Source organism: Oncorhynchus nerka, linkage group LG10 (assembly GCF_034236695.1).
Source record: "Oncorhynchus nerka isolate Pitt River linkage group LG10, Oner_Uvic_2.0, whole genome shotgun sequence".
In the NCBI taxonomy this organism is placed as follows: domain Eukaryota; kingdom Metazoa; phylum Chordata; class Actinopteri; order Salmoniformes; family Salmonidae; genus Oncorhynchus; species Oncorhynchus nerka.
The window spans coordinates 63,960,063-63,977,462 of record NC_088405.1 but is presented as its reverse complement, the minus strand read 5'-3'; the positions used below and the strand labels follow the sequence as shown (position 1 = coordinate 63,977,462).

The following is a 17,400-nucleotide window of genomic DNA, read 5'->3' as shown; positions in this document are numbered from 1 at the left end:
TTTATTATACAATATTCTGTACTTATTGTTGCAGGGAAAATACTGACCACTGCCTGGTATGAAGTATTTCAACAGAGACTCATTTAGACACCTGAGTCACTGTTTGACAAGTCACAAAGTGTGTTGTGGGTAAATGTTCACACTTTTTGTTTTGTAAATCTGTAGCACCACAGTCCAGGGTCCCCCCCCCCCAGACCTGTATCATGTAGGAAAATCCTGACAGCCAACACCGCTATTGATGCAATCCTTAAGGGCAATTCCATGGTAACAGAGGGATATTGAGACTCATATTTTTCACTTTAAATCTTTGTCAAACAAAAACCAACGATTGCCATGTTAAACAAACCATACAACTATGCACAAGGACTACTTTTAACCATTTCCACTGAACATTTGACAAAAACATTTACTTGAAGTACCGTGCAGATACGAAGTTTGGGAACAACTTTTTGGTAACAATTTGAATTTGTTCATTCAACGTGGTGATCTTTTTCTGTCTGTAAAACTAATTATATGAGAAATGGCAGTGGAAATGCCTTCATGTGCAAATGTTGATATAATTAACCATGTCGAAGTAAACTTGGAGTCGCGATAATGTGTGGTCCTCCCACTACGACTCGGGAAACCATGAAGTTTTATTAGGCTACAGATTAAATAAATGATTAACTTCAGTGTGGTGAAAGTGCACCCTGATCTTCACGCTTCTTTCCAGTAAATATCGCGCCTCTTATTCTGTTGACATGATGACCGTTGCTTGACTGCCGTTTTTACAAAAAATATTCTCTCTCTTATCCAGAATAATCTCACAAGACTAGCCTAACCGCACTGTTTCTGTCAGCTGTTGGCTGGAGCACAAGTGCCAAGACCAGAGTAGACACACTTGCTATTTAACGCAACAGTTTTTGACAACTATCGGTGGAGTTGAAAATGCGATGGAAACACTTTGAACTTTAGATTTTTATTCGGTACATGAACATTAAGAGAAATGACATTTTGTGTGCAGTATGGCATTACACAGAGAGAGATGGATATCTATCTATCCACCAGCTTGTTTGATGGAAACGCACCACTGGTGGGTAAATTCACATATTTTATTTGTGCAGATGTTTAGAATATTTGCATAAATCTTTCGCCAATTGAATGGAAACCTAGTTAGTGTCACTGATACCGTGGAATTGCCCTTAACACGACAACACTCAGAGCTGAGTCAGTGGACTTAGTGGGTACCCTTAATGCAACTGCACTTGCTTCCTGTGATGCTATGGTTCTTATAGAATCCACTCCAGACCACCGATCTCCCATCTTTTGCTTTAGATCATCTGGGTGCGTTGCACCAACAATTGAGTCACCTGAAATATTGATGCCTCATCAAGGTGGTGACGTCACACAGTGGATTCATTGTGAAATACTTTTTCTCTCAGAGTCGTCAGGTTGTTCTGCATGGTGCTGTGGCTCTTCAGCGTGTCTGTCTGAAGCCCCACGGACATCTTATTGTTGCGAACTGCCATCGACTTCCGTTTGATGGAGTTCTGGATGGTCTCAGATGTAAAGTAGTAGATGACTGGGTCAAAACAGCAGTTGGTGACCGCAATGCAGAGGGCGATAGGGTAGATGGTCCTCACCACTGACTCCACAGCGCAGCCTTCCAGCAGCCTGGTGCGGACCAGGGCATAGAACACCAGATTGACATTATAAGGGATGAAGCAGAAGCAGAAAATGAGGAGATGAACCACGATCATCCTCAGAATCTTCGTCTTGTTGAACTGGCCACCACGGCTGATGGCCTGGGGCTGGCGCAGTGTTTGGAGGACCGAGACCGAGCAGAAGACGTTGAGTAACAACGGAATCAGGAATCCCACTGTCTCAATAAACACCACCACCTTGGACAGACTGGACTGCCACTGCTTGTTGGAGAAGTTCTCAAAGCAGTAGTTGACGGAGGAGTTGGAGTTTTCGTTTCTGAGCGAGGTGGTGTCCAGGAGGAAGCCCGTCGGCAGGCTGCCAGACAGCACCAACACCCACACGGCACAGCAGGCCAGCTTGGCGTTCCGTTTTGTCCGCAGCACCTGTGATCGGAATGGGTAGACGATGGCCAGGAAGCGGTCCACGCTGATGCAGGTGAGGAAGAGGATGCTGCCGTACATGTTGGTGTAGAAGAGGGAGACTGAGAGCTGGCAGAGCACCCTGCCGAATGGCCAGTCTCTGTTGATGAAGTAGAAGATCCTGAAGGGCAGGGTGAGGACGAAGAGCAGGTCGGACACCACCAGGTTCATCATGTAGGTGGTGGTCTCGTTACGCAGCTTCAGCGTGCAGGCAAAGATGTAGACTGCGACCATGTTGAAGAGCAACCCGACTATGAAGACCAGGCTGAAGACTGAAGTGTACATGGTGTACTTGAAGCCGTCACTCTTAATGCAGCTCGTGTTGTTTTGGCTCAAGCCCAGAGAACTGATGCCACCAGTCTCCAGAGTGCTGTTATACATCTTTCGGGAGGAGTGGTGTAGGGTTTGGAGGATGGGAGTGTTGATGAATGTCAATACAAAAATGGGAAAGTTTCTGTGGAAAGCAGCAATCACTTGTACAAGATAATTCCAAAGAATAGAGTACAAAATAAGTTTCCTTATTTTCAGGGGTACACATCCGTTGATGTTATCTATGTCATTTCCAGTTAAGCTTTAGCCTCGTCCCCCAGCATAAAAGTACACCATTTTCATTCTATCCAATGGTTTTTAACCATAATAATGTGCTCTGATGCAAATACCACCGTCAACTTGCTTTTTCAGAAAGCCCAGCGTTTTAAAAAGAACAGCAAGCAACTCTGTCAATACCGGTGCTAGTATCCAAAAAGATAACAGTCCTCTCAGTTAATCCATTGGCAGGAGTAAGATGTATCTAGTTAGAGTAATTGTAAGATCCCAGGTCTGTTTTTATGTCCTGTGGTCTTCTTGTGAACAGCCTTGAGGTTGTCTTTTCTGAGTCTGGAGAGTTTCTTCTCTCACTCCAGAGTCAGTGGTGTTCCTTGCTCCAGTGAAAGAGGGGGGAGTCATGTGCCTCTCCTCGGGTCTGTGAGCTGAGAGGCTTTCTGCTGCCCCTCTGGGTCCCTCCCTCTCTCCCGGCCTCCTGTTTTGCCTCTGGCAGCCCTCTTCCAGTCTCTTCCTGCTGCAGCCCTTGGGGGCATGGTGTTCCTACTGACCCTACACTTGGAAACTGACAGCGGCTCTGCTGCAGCCTGCCTGTCCACCGGTGATGCAGCCTTAAGTTCAGTGGAGTCAGTGTTCTGTTCTGAAGCTCTACCTTTAGACTGAAGCTTAACCGACTGTTTGCTCACACACTGGGAGGAGTAGGCCACCACGCCTCCAAGCCCGGCCCACAGCTTTAGCTGAAAGACCTACAGTCTTTCTCGCTCACTTTCTCTCTTGATGTTTGTTTTGAAAATGTCATCTTTAACCCCTTATATCCCCAGGCTGAAGTAAATCTAGATATGTGTTTGCTTGTTTTCTGTGCCCTTAGCATGCTGTCAGGATCTCATGAAAATATCAAATTTATATCAAGCAATGAAATGTAGTGTATTATTATTTTGTCTTTATTTTGTTTGATATCTAAGCGCTATCCTACCCCCAATCAGAGCACGTCTTCATTTGGCTCTGCTTGGTGAAAGGAATCAGTTAAGTCATACTCTCATGTCAGCCCCAGAGCCCAGTGTACTTTCTTGAGCTGTTTTGGAGTCAGTGGCGTCACCGAAGCAGCTGCCTCAGAATGACAGGAAGGGGAAGGTTCCAGCGATGGCAAGCCTGAGCCTGCAGACTAACGTGATGAGGCAGGCGACTAGGTGCGGCTTTCACTGACTCCGATACAGAGCCGTGCTGTATGCGTCTATTTGTGTGCATGTGAGCGTTCAATAAATGTCATACCTTTGATCTTGGCCCAAAATGCAGCTTGACAAACAGCCACAGGAAGTTCGTCTGCCTTTAGGTTGCATATAGCACGTGGAACAACTGAACGTGTTGAATGTGGAGTTCCTGGTGAAGTCTTAGAGTAGATAACCATATAGGCCTGCTTTCATAAACACACCCACCCTTTTGTATGAATATAGTTGAATTGAATATTACGTGTGTCTGATAAGATCTAATACATAGAGGCTTAGGGAGTGTCCATGTTCCAAAGGTCAAACCCAATATCACCAGTGGCATGAGGACGGGATGTTAACCCTGTAGCAACTAATGTTATAAAATGCTATTGTAATAGTTGCTGATAATGTAATAACGTTTGCATCTATAATGTCATAAATTCTGATCATGTAATATATTGCCAATAATGGAGGTATAATGTAATAACGTTTAGGCACATAGTGTAATGTACATTGTGTTGATTATGACATTATGAGCTTTAGGAACAAGTTCCATGAAATTGGTATTACTTGCTGTTGTGTTTGTAGTGCTTCGGTGCATGTGTGAAATGCTGTAGTGCCTGTCTAATGAATACTGTTCCGTGTGTTTGTCCCTAGGACTCGCCACTGTTTGAGCTGCTGAAACGGACCCGTGAGGAGGGTCCAGTGGAGCAGGCAGAGCCCCCTGCCACCCTCAACCAGCCCCTACAGCACAACCACACTGCAGCGGACCTGTAAGTCCCCACCCTCATCTGACACTAACGCACCTTATTCACAGTCCCCATTGTGAAATGTGATGATGTCTGGGGAGACTGACTGTTAATGTGTAGTTTACAGAGCCTATAAAAAGTCTACACCCCAGACATCGTTGTCATGCTGGAAGGTGAACTTCTGTCCCCGTTTCAGCGTTCTTGCAGAGGGTAGCAGGTTTTCCTCAAGGACCTTTCTGTACAATGCTCCGTTAATTTCCCCTTCTATCCTGATAAGACGATGAGAAACATCCCCATAACATGATGCTGCCACCATCATGCTTCACAGTAGGGATTGGGTTCTTTGGGTGATGTGTTGGGATTGCGCCAAATGTAACGTTTGCTTTTAGGCCAAAAAGTTCAATTTTAGTTTCATCACAACGTTTTGACACATGGCTACAGAAGCTCCAGTGTTGTTTTGCATAATTCAAACTGCATTCAAGGTGGGCTTTCTTGTGTAATGGCTTCCTTCTTTCCACCCTACCATACATGCCAGATTTGGTGGAGTGCTTGGGATATTATCACATGCACATTTTGACCAGTCTTGGCAAGAAAAGCCTATCTCTCTTTCAAAGTTGCCATTGGACTCTTGGTAGCCTCTCTGATCAGTCTCTTACTTGCTCGGCCATCCAGTTTTGACAGACGGCAGGGTCTTGGTGGTGCCATACACATTCCACTTCTTAATTGAAGGCCTTTTGAAATATTTTTATAACCAACCCCTGATCTGCCTTTCCACTACTTTGTCCCGGAGTTATTTTGAAGGTTCCGTGGTGCTCATGGTTGAGTGTTTGCTTTGATACTCACTACCCAGCATAGGGAACTGCTGGATTTATCCTCAAATCATGTGAATCACTACAATTTAATAATATATATGTATATATATATATAAATATAGATTTGATTTTATATATAATAAAAAATCTGAGATTAAAAGTTTTTACTGTAAATTAAAACATATTACACCCTATGTGTATAAAATCAACTATATATGCATTGAGCTTGTTTGATGGTTGTAAGCTCACTGTTTGATGAAATAAGACAAATTACTCGAGAGGGAACCAGAGATCAAGATAACAAGAAGAGGGAGAACTGAAGCTGTCCCGACCATTCTCCTCCCGCTCCTACTGGCTTTTGTAGATTCTGCCATTACTCTCCTGAAGTTGCCGGTAATAGGCTACACAAGGAGTCGGTAAACTTTCTCATGTGGAATGCCAATTTATCTTACCATTTCTACCGATATGTGCGCCACTTGTGGTTTTCATATGAACATTTTCGTGGAACATTGTCATTTAATTTATAACAACGTCTTTGTATCTCAATCAATTTCATTTGGTTAATCTATCTATTTCCAACTATGTAAAAATAGCCTATAAAGCCAACAAATGAAAACATTGCAGCCTGCAGGTAAAAGAAATATCCTGATTTAAAAAAATTTAAAATCCTATAAATCACATTGGCTACGCATGGCCTGTCTGCAAGAAACTTGAAACATTGTATCAACTATTAACTGAGCCCTCAGTTTCCTGTGCCAGTGAGCTCGGGATTGACACCGCTGTAGGCTATTTGCTCAAGGGATAAGAATGAATTAAGTAGGCCTATGTTATATTTCCACTAGCTCTGAGCATTACATTGGTCATCGAAAGGAAAGATTTTCCAAAAACATTGAGGAGCTATTGTCATTATTGGTTTCTCAAATGACTGCCTCGCTTGGTTCACCAACTACTTCTCAGATAGAGTTCAGTGTGTCAAATCGGAGGGCCTGTTGTCCGGACCTCTGGCGGTCTCTATGGGGGGGTGCCACAGGGTTCAATTCTCGGGCCGACTCTTTTCTCTGTATACATCAATGATGTCGCTCTTGCTGCTGGTGATTCTCTGATCCACCTCTACGCAGACGACGCCATTCTGTATACTTCTGGCCCTTCGTTGGACACTGTGTTAACTAACCTCCAAATGAGCTTCAACGCCATACAACACTCCTTCCGTGGCCTCCAACTGCTCTTAAATACAAGTAAAACTAAATGCATGCTCTTCAACCGATCGCTGCCCGCACCCGCCCGCCCGTCCAGCATCACTACTCTGGATGGTTCTGACTTAGAATATGTGGACAATTACAAATACCTAGGTGTCTGGATAGACTGTAAACTCTCCTTCCAGGCTCACATTAAGCATCTCAAATACAAAATTAAATCTAGAATTGGCCTCCTATTTCGCAACCAAGCATCCTTCACTCATGCTGCCAAACATACCCTCGTAAAACTGACTATCCTACCAATCCTCGACTTCGGCGATGTCATTTACAAAATAATCTCCAACACTCTACTCAGCAAATTGGATGCGGTCTATCACAGTGCCATCCGTTTTGTCACCAAAGCCCCATATACTACCCACCACTACGACCTGTATGCTCTCGTTGGCTGGCCCTCGCTTCATATTCGTCGCCAAACCCACTGGCTCCAGGTCATCTAAAATATATAAATAAAATAAATAAGTCTTTGCTAGGTAAAGCCCCACCTTATCTCCGCTCGCTGGTCACCATAGCAGCACCCACCCATAGCACGCGCTCCAGCAGGTGTATTTCACTGGGCACCCCCAAAACCAATTCCTCCTTTGGCGGCCTTTCCTTCCAGTTCTCTGCTGCCAATGACTGGAACAAATTACAGAAATAACTGAAGCTGGAGACTCATATCTCCTTCACTAACTTTAAGCATCAGCTGTCAGAGCAGCTCATAGATCATTGCACCTGTATATAGCCCATCTGTAAATAGCCCATCCAACTACCTGACGATATTGTTTTTTTTCTTTTTTCTATTTTGCACCCCTCTATCACTCCAGTGTTTAATTGCTAAATTATAATTACTTTGCCACTACGGCCTATTTATTGCCTTACTCCCTAATCTTACCTCATTTGCACACACTGTATATAGATTTTTTTCTACTGTGTTATTGACTGTACGTTAGTTTATTCCATGTGTGTAACTCTGTTGTTTGTGTCACACTGCTTTGCTTTACCTTGGCCAGGTCGCAGTTGTAAATGAGAACTTGTTCTCAACTGGCCTACCTGGTTAAATAAAGGTGAAATAAAAAAAATCTCAATGGCTGTAAAAACCGACTTTGCTTGCTGTTTGAGGTGAAGAAAACATTACTTTGAGAAGCTCCACAGCTCATTAGTGGTTGTACATTAAGCCAATCAGAAATACAATCAGATCCCCAAATGGACACATTGTTTTTGCCTACATTTGCGCGCAGACCAGGCAGCCTATAGGCCTACTTCTATGCATAATCATGTGTGCATCCTTACTCCACATTGACTGGAGGCTCCAAACAAAAGACAATGACTAAATTGACAAAACCCATAAAAAGAATGAAATAAACCAAAACTTGTTTCTCACAGGTGTAGCATAGGTTGTGCGCTCTGCAAACGTGTCCACTCCCTCTGACAATGAGAACGGTAAAAGGAATAATGTATTGAATGCATTACCGTAACCAAACAAACATTGTAGATTAGGAATTAGCAAACAATTCACACAATGAATGAATGAATGTGCACAAATTGGTGGGAGAGTGAATTCTGGAGGGAGACCTGCATTGTGCAGCCACACTCCCTTTCTTGGACTGTGCCATCCCCGCAGCCTCTGCAATAGATTAGTCTGCCTCAATGGATTAGTTAACTGAAATGGGCGTGAATGAGATGGGTGTCTCTTGTCCCATAAAATATATTTTCGGTACTTCTCGACGAAAAAAAAAATCTTGGTCGACCAACAGCCTATTGACCAAACAATCGACCAGTCGAATAATTGGGGTCAGCCCTAGTCCCCTGGCTACGTTACGTTTTTAGGCTTTTCAAAATAGAGGTCGACCGATTAATCGGCATTGCTGATTTCAAGTTTTCATAACTATCGGTAATCTGCATTTTTGGATGCTGATTATGGCCGATTACATTGCATTCCACGAGGAGACTGCATGGCAGGCTTGACCACCTGTTATGCGAGTGCAGCAAGGAGCCAAGGTAAGTTGCTAGCTAGCATTAAACTTATTTTAAAAAACAATCAATCTTCACATAATCACTAGTTAACTACACATGGTTGATGATATTACTAGATTAACTAGCTTGTCCTGCGTTGCATATAATCAATGCGGTGCCTGTTTAATTAATCATCGAATCACAGCCTACTTCACCAAACGGGTGATGATTTAACAAAAGCACAATCGTTGCACAAATGTTCCTAACCGTAAACATCAATGCCTTTCTTAAAATCAATACACTGAAGTGTATTTTTTTAAACCTGAATATTTAGTTAAAAGAAATTCATGTTAGCAGTCAATATTAACTAGGGAAATTGTGTCACTTCTCTTGTGTTCATTGCACACACAGTCGGGGTATATGCAACAGTTTGGGCCGCCTGGCTCGTTAACTAATTTGCCAGAATTTTACATAATTATGACATAACATTGAAGGTTGTGAAATGTAACAGCAATATTTAGACCTAGGGTTTCCACCTGTTAGATAAAATACGGAACTGTTCCTTATTTCACTGAAAGAATAAACGTTTTGTTTTCAAAATGATAGTTTCTGGATTTGACCATATTAATGACCTAGGCTCGTATTTCTGTGTTTATTATATTATAATTAAGTCTATGATTTGATAGAGCAGAATGACTGAGCGGTGGTAGGCAGCAGCAGGCTCGTAAGCATTCATTCAAACTTTACTGCGTTTGCCAGCAGCTCTTAGCAATGCTTGAGGCACAGCGCTGTTTATGACTTCAAGCCTATCAAATCAAAGTTTATTTGTCACGTGCGCTGAATACAACAGGTGTAGTAGACCTTACAGTGAAATGCTTACTTACAGGCTCTAACCAATAGTGTGGAGGAAAAAAGGTGTGTGGGTGGGTAAGTAAAGATATACAACAGTAAAAAGACATTTGAAAAAAGTTACTATGCATATATGATGAACAGAGAGTAGCAGTAGCGTAAAAGAGGGGTTGATGGGTGGTGGGACACAATGCAGATAGCCCGGTTAGCCAATGTGCGGGAGCACTGGTTGGTCGGGCCAATTGAGGTAGTATGTACATGAATGTATAGTTAAAGTGACTATGCATTTATGATAAAACAGAGGGTAGCAGCAGCGTAAAAGAGGGGAGGAGGGGGAGGCACACAATGCAAATAGTCCGGGTTCAGGAGTCTTATGGCTTGGGGGTAAAAACTGTTGAGAAGCCTTTTTGTCCTGGACTTGGCACTCCGGTACCGCTTGCCGTGTGGTAGCAGAGAGAACAGTCTATGACTAGGGTGGCTGGAGTCTTTGACAATTTTTAGGGCCTTCCTCTGACACCGCCTGGTGTAGAGGTCCTGGATGGCAGGCAGCTTTGCCCCAGTGATGTACTGGGCCGTGCGCACTACCCTCTGAAGTGCCTTGCGGTCGGAGGCCGAGCAGTTGCCGTACCAGGCAGTGATGCAACCGGTCAGGATGCTCTCGATGGTGCAGCTTTAGAACCTTTCGAGGATCTCAGGAACCATGCCAAATCTTTTTAGTTTCCTGAGGGGGAATAGGCTTTGTCGTGCCCTCTTCACGACTGTCTTGGCGTGTTTGGACCATTCTAGTTTGTTGTTGATATGGACACCAAGGAACTTGAAGCTCTCAACCTGCTCCACTACAGCCCCGTCGATGAGAATGGGGGCATGCTCGGTGCTCCTTTTCCTGTAGTCCACAATCATCTCCTTAGTCTTGGTTACGTTGAGGGATAGGTTGTTATTCTGGCACCACCCGGCCAGGTCTCTGACCTCCTCCCTATGGGCTGTCTCGTCGGTGATCAAGCCTACCACTGTTGTGTCGTCTGTAAACCCTTTAGCTCAGTGTTGGAGTCGTGCCTGGCCATGCAGTCGTGGGTGAACAGGGAGTACAGGAGGGGACTGAGCACGCAACCCTGGGGAGCTCCAGTGTTGAGGATCAGTGTGGCAGATGTGTTGCTACCTACCCTCCCCACCTGGGGCCGGCCTGTCAGGAAGTCCAGGATCCAGTTGCAGAGGGAGGTGTTTAGTCCCAGGTGTTCCTTAGCTTAGTGATGAGCTTTGAGGGTAATATGGTGTTGAACGCTGAGCTGTAGTCAATGAACAGCATTATCATATAGGTGTTCCTTTTGTCCAGGTGGGAATGGGCAGTGTGGAGTGCAATAGAGATTGCATCATCTATGGATCTGTTTGGGCGGTATGCAAATTGGAGTGAGTCTAGGGTTTCTGGGATAATGGTGTTGAAGTGAGCCATTACCAGCCTTTCAAAGCACTTCATGGCTACGGACATGAGTGCTACGGATCTGTAGTCATTTAGGCAAGTTACCTTTGTGTTCTTGGGCACAGGGACTATGGTGGTCTGCTTAAAGCATGTTGGTATTACAGACTCAATCAGGGACATGTTGGAAATGTCAGTGAAGAAACCTGCCAGTTGGTCAGCACATGCCCAGAGCAAACGTCCTGGTAATCCGTCTGGCCCCACAGCCTTGAGTATGTTGACCTGTTTAAAGGTCTTAATCACATCGGCTACGGAGAGCGGGATCACACAGTCGTCCGGAACAGCTGATGCTCTCATGCATGCCTCAGTGTTGCTTGCCTCAAAGCGAGCATAGAAGTGATTTAGCTCGTCTGGTAGGCTTGTGTCACTGGACAGCTCGCGGCTGTGCTTCTCTTTGTAGTCTGTAATAGTTTGCAAGCTCTGCCACATCCAACGAGCGTCGGAGCCGGTGTAGAATGATTCAATCTTAGCCCTGTATTGACGCTTTGCCTGTTTGATGGTTTGTCGCAGGGCATAGCGGGATTTCTTGTAAGCTTCCGGGTTAGAGTCCCGCACCTTGAAAGCGTCAGCTCTACCCTTTAGCTCAGTGCGAATGTTGCCTGTAATCCATGGCTTCTGGTTGGGGTATGTACGTACAGTCACTGTGGGGACGACGTCCTTGATGCACTTATTCATAAAGCCAGTGACGCCTCTGGGTGAGTGGTTTCCTGTTTGCTTATTTCCATATACAGCTGACTGAGTGCGGTCTTAGTGCCAGCATCTGTTTGTGGTGGTAAATAAACAGCCACGAAAAGTATAGCTGAGAACTCTCTAGGCAAGTAGTGTGGCCTGCAATTTATCACAATATACTCTACAGGCGAGCAGAATCTAGAGACTTCCTTAGATTTTGTGTACCAGCTGTTGTTTACAAATATGCACAGACCACGCCCCCCTCTCGTCTTACTGTTCTATCCTGCCGGTGCAGCGTATAGCCCACTAGCTGAATATCCATGTCATCATTCAGCCACGATTCCGTGAAACATAGGATATTGGTAGGATATCTCGTCCAATGATTGTCCAGTGATTGCACGTTGGCTAGTAATAGTGACGGTAACGGCAGCTTTCCTACTCGCCTTCTGCGGGTCCTGACGAGGCATCCGGCTCTTCGTCCTCTGTACTTGCGTCGCTTCCTCTTGCAAATAACTGGGATGTCGGCCCTGCCGGGTGTTTGGAGAATATCATGTGAGTCTTGCTTGTTGTTAAAAAAAATCTTTGTCTAATCCGAGGTGAGTGATCGCTGTCCTGATATCCAGAAGCTCTTTTCTGCCATAAGATACGGTTGCAGAAACATTATATACAAAATAAGTTACAAGTAACGCGGGAAAAAACACATAATAGTAAAATTGGTTGGGCTCCTGTAAAACTGCTGCCATTTCTTCCGGTGCCATTTTTCAACTCCTGAGATTAGGCTGGCAATACTAAAGTGCCTATTAGAACATCCAATAGTCAAAGGTATATGCAATACAAATGGTATAGAAATAGTCCATAATTCCTATAATAACTACAACCTAAAACTTCTTTACTGGGAATATTGAAGAACTGGAACCACCAGCTTTCATATGTTCTGAGCAAGGAATTTAAACGTTAGCTTTTTTACATGGCACACATTGCACTTTTACTTTCTTCTCCAACACTGTTTTTGCATTATTAAATTATACCAAATTGAGCGTGTTTCATTATTTATTTGAGACAAATAGATTTTATTTATGTATTATATTAAGTTAAAATAAGTGTTCATTCAGTATTGTTGTAATTGTCATTATTACAAAAAAATATATATATATATATATTCAAACAACTTTTTGAGATGTAACTTAGATTCATTGTGAGAAAGCTGCTGTGGAAATTCTTAGACAGGGACATTCTAAGTCAATCTTAAATGAATCATTGTCAGCACGCTGGAGAGGTTCCAACAAACGTAATGCACCATTGAATGGGGCAGTCCCATTCCCTTATCTGCAGTATACGTCAAATTTGCATGATTTAGCTTATTCATCATTCATAATTGGTTAACGTTTGCTTCAATCTTGTGACCGACCAATACCTCACGAGGCTTCTTCTCTCTATGTTGAGACCTTGACACTGATAGCTTTTGTTCTCAAAACAAGGTCTGGGCGCACTGCCAAATGACAGATACTGATAAGTGAGGATTTGTTCAATGGGTCGCTTGCATGAACACAGAAGTTGGTACAAATTGTCACTTCTCAATGTCATCATCGACGATCTATGTCAAGCATCATCAATAGACGATGCTATCGTAATATTGCCCAACCTTAATTGGGTCATACACTCACAACCTTTCATTGACCGTTGTTTTGTTACAATGTTTTTGTTACAAAGCTGGAGTAAGATCCGGTCAAGCATGGATGGGTGCCAGAGATCTGAGTAGTAAATGTTGTTTGTTTTTCAAATGGCATCCCTTTCAGGCTTGGGAAGGCACGCAAGTTGTACTTCTGCCCAATGGATTGATAACCACCAATTTGAGGTTATTAAGCTGGATTGGTATGCTCTTGCATTTGAATGCTCACAAAAAAAGCACAGTACACTTTCAGCCTTGTCTTCTTGTAACTGCATTTAGGAACAACATGTATCTTATCAAAGTTGTTTTGCAGAACCCTGACAAAGCATAAACTAAGTAGTTGTGGAATGTTAAGTCTGTGAATGGGTGACGTGAACAGGGTGGGGGATAATGGGCTTGTCTGGCCACATGAACACTGACCAACAGTAACCGATATCAAAGCCCTAGGCTTTGGGAAAGACTGGTCAGAGGTTAGGTTGAAAACCTGTGAAGATCTCTCCAGGATATTGACCATTTAACCTTTTTTTAGAACATGGTTTAAGAAACAATTGTGTGTCACTGATCCATCTCATTGTTATGCTTGAAGCTTGTACTATTGTTTTTCTAATATTGTGATTCCTCTCTGGCAGGTATCTTTCCCCTGTGCGGCCCAGTAGCCGTACCCTGCCGGCCCCTGAATCTACAGCCCCACCCTCCTCTCAGCCTTCTGCCCCGGCGCCCCATCAGACCCCTAGGCACCCAAAGTCCAACTCTCTCAGCCTCTTCTACAAAAAATGTAAGATTTCACGAGTTGGTAGTTGGTCTACAGTCGTCGGTGGGGTGTTGTTTGTGTATGACTGGTTGTCTGTCTTTGTAACCCGGTTTCTAACTCGTTCTGTGTTCTTCCTGTAGTGTACCGGCTGGCCTACATGAGGCTGAAGATGCTTTACACTCAACTTTTGACCTCTCACCCTGAGCTGGAGCCAATCATGTGGACTCTGTTCCAGCACACACTGCAGAATGAGTATGAACTGATGAGAGACCGCCACCTGGACCAGGTACTGTGCTGTGTTCACACACGTACTCTGATGCAAATTGTGCGATCAAAACACTCTATACATGATCATGTACAACTTTGACACCCGTGGCTTTTTATCCCCAAACAGTTGATGATGTCGGCCATGTACGCCATATGCAAGGTGAAGAACGTGGACTTGCGTTTCAAGACCATCGTCACTGCTTACAAGAACATGCCCAACACCAACCAAGAGGTGAGTACACAGGGGTATGAACTATCTACTCCTGCTGTGGAGCTGTAGTGTAGACATGAGGGACTGAAAAGGACTTGCTCCATATGGCTAGTGTGGCAGGCTTTATTAAGTCAGATGAGAGGAAGGATTACCACAGATGCAGAACATCTCCTCTCCCCGTCTTTCTTGCAGACATTTAAGCACGTGTTAATCCGTGAGGGCCAGTATGACTCCATCATTGTCTTCTACAACCTGGTGTTCATGCAGAAACTGAAGACCAACATCCTGCAGTACGCCTCTCCCAGGGTGAGACGGACAGTTAGCGTTCCCATGTGGCACCGCAACATACTTCACATGGTCCTGATCTCTCACACGCAGGTTCAAAATGCTTGCCTTCTTAATGTTCTAGTATTCTCTACTGACACACTCCCTACGGTCTCTCTCCCCCAGCCCCCCACACTGTCTCCCATCCCACACATCCCCCGCAGCCCCTACAAGTTCCCCAACTCCCCCCTGAGAGTGCCTGGCAGCAACAACGTCTATATCTCTCCCATGAAGAGCCCAACACGCATGTCTCCAGTCATGACCCCACGTACCAGGTCAGTACCCTCCCACCCATGAACCAGGCTGACACCTTGTTTTGTATGCGCTTAGTGATGAACCGATTTATAGCTGAGGCACATTTCATTATCTGGATGTTTCAGTTCCAAACTGGCAAAGATGTTAGCAAATTTTGTGAATTTCTCTCCTATTTTGTTATGGTAATGTGTGTTTAAAAAAATTGCGTTATTAACTAGTAAATGTCAAAATAAATAAAAAAATCTCTATGAATCGTTATTTTTTTAATTTCCCCCCTGTGTTTTGTTCTCCACAGAATCCTGGTATCAATCGGTGAATCGTTTGGAGTAGGTGATCATTTTCATCAACATAGTGGAAAATATTCTTTCCTGAAATGGGCATTGTGTCCAGTGCACTAAAATGATGTTTTGTCTTGTTTCCTCTGCAGACCACCGATAAGTTCCAGAAGATCAATGCGATGGTGAACAGCAGTGATAGGTCCTTGAAGAGGAGTTTGGATATGAGCTCCGCCCCCAAGCCCCTGAAGAGGTTGCGCTTTGATGTAGAAGGACAGGATGAAGCTGATGAGAGGTAGGACATAGCTATCTTTAATTTTGGTTAAACTAGGCTGCAGAATGTTGTGTTCATGCAGAGGTGAGGCACGGTTGAAATAAGTTGCTGATCTCATCTTGCTCTCCTCACAGCAAACCTGGTGAAGAGTCAAGACTGATACAGAAACTTGCAGAGATAGGTACGTTTGTTTCTGGCTTTACCTGAATTCTGCTTTCATCATCCTTCGTTTCGTATATTATCAGTTCTACGTTTCTTTTACCATCCCTCAAACATTGTAATCCAATAGACTTTGCTTTTATCTGCCTCAAGTGCTGTAGTCTGTCTTTCTGTTAACTGTCTGTTCTGTATGTATGCCATGAAACTCAAGGTTGTCTCTGTTTTTCAGGCTCCACTCGGACCCGTATGCAGGAACAGAAGATGAAGGATGATGCAGAGTCCGAAAAGGACAAGCCTTGAATTTCACTGAAGGACTTACTGTCCAGCACTGTTTGAGTGTACAGGTGCCAGAGACTACTCCCTACCCCTGACATGCTAGACCCCCAACCATCCCTTGAAAAAAGGAATACATTTTTTTCTGTGCTTTTGTTTTTTTATTCTTTTAGTTTGGCCTGTTTTATATTTAAGCGATACTCTTTTGAGAGTAATTTGTGAATACAGAGGAGTCTTGTTTCTCTTTGTTTAGTGTGGATTCTTTAACTGAGTGTTAAAAAAAATACATTTAAAAAAGATCAAGTGAGTATTACCATGTTTTATAGAGGGACACTAGTTTTAAAGGTATGCTATAAGAAATTGTTGTTTTGACTTGGTCTTCTGGAGTTTCATAAAGTCAGGGTGGTTGATGCAATATGTATTACATATCTCTTCCTGGTCTATTTTGAAGTAGGAACCTGACTTGAAATAACCTCAAGGATTCTGAACAGGCAGATCTGCGTAATGTTTTTTTTACAGAAACAATCAACACACCTTACCTTCATTGACATCTGACATGTTTTAAATCTTGTGATGTGACTGTATAACCTGGAACTTAATTTGCTTTCGGGAGCATTAAAGATGTGACAGTCTTGTTATAGTATCATTAGCAACAATACCTTTTCATTAGATCAAATCCATAAACTTGTATTCATATCTCTTCACATTGACTGTTGAATGGCTACATAGGAATGTTTGGTTTTTGTATTAAGGACATTCTTTACAGTTCAAAGGGACTCGGTAGCACTTTATTTGACAGAAAAGACCAGGTATTTACTCAAATGTTATATTGGAAGTTATCCCAAAGACACCAATAAATAACATTTTGGGTAAATATGAATTGTCAGTTGAGTTCTTTACAGTAGCAAACCCAGTAACATTTACTACGTAGGTATTTATACTGAACAAAAATATAAACGCAACATGCAACAATTTCAACAATTTTACGGAGTTATAGTTCATATAAGGAAATCATACAGTTGAAATAAATGAATTAGGCCCTAGTCTATGGATTTCACATGACTGTGCAGGGGTGCAGCCATGGGTGGTGGTATAATTATAATTAGTTTTTTGCCACAAAAGGGCTTTATTACAGACAGAAATACTCCTTAGTTTCATCGGGTGGCTGGTCTCTCGACGATCCTGCAAATGCAGAAGCCGGATGTGGAGGTCCTGCGCTGGCATTTTTACACATGGTCTGCAGTTGTGAGGCCGGTTGGACATACTGCCAAATTCTCTAAAACCGCATATGGTAGAGAAATTAATATTAAATTCATCATGCCAATTGCAGACTCCCTCAAAACTTGAAATATCTGTG

The 17,400-nt window shown here is 43.4% G+C and overlaps 2 protein-coding genes across 2 annotated transcripts in view; one reads left to right on the top strand and one right to left on the bottom strand.

Annotated features, from left to right (window-relative positions):
• The window catches only part of rb1 (retinoblastoma 1), a 42,024-nt gene extending 25,277 nt beyond the window's left edge, over positions 1 to 16,747 (top strand). Inside the window, exons 18-27 of the mRNA XM_029670933.2 lie at positions 4,505 to 4,620; positions 13,884 to 14,029; positions 14,146 to 14,291; positions 14,400 to 14,504; positions 14,676 to 14,789; positions 14,934 to 15,082; positions 15,358 to 15,388; positions 15,490 to 15,632; positions 15,746 to 15,792; positions 16,000 to 16,747. Coding sequence (XP_029526793.1) covers positions 4,505 to 4,620; positions 13,884 to 14,029; positions 14,146 to 14,291; positions 14,400 to 14,504; positions 14,676 to 14,789; positions 14,934 to 15,082; positions 15,358 to 15,388; positions 15,490 to 15,632; positions 15,746 to 15,792; positions 16,000 to 16,070 — 1,068 coding nt within the window. The 3' untranslated portion in view covers positions 16,071 to 16,747. The remainder of the gene's footprint in view (positions 1 to 4,504; positions 4,621 to 13,883; positions 14,030 to 14,145; positions 14,292 to 14,399; positions 14,505 to 14,675; positions 14,790 to 14,933; positions 15,083 to 15,357; positions 15,389 to 15,489; positions 15,633 to 15,745; positions 15,793 to 15,999) is intronic.
• LOC115135822 (lysophosphatidic acid receptor 6-like) lies at positions 460 to 3,579 on the bottom strand. The gene has a single exon (XM_029670934.2). It carries the CDS (start codon positions 2,481 to 2,483, stop codon positions 1,383 to 1,385), a length of 1,101 nt encoding a protein of 366 aa, XP_029526794.1. The 5' UTR covers positions 2,484 to 3,579; the 3' UTR covers positions 460 to 1,382.
• Positions 16,748 to 17,400: the final 653 nt, after the last annotated feature.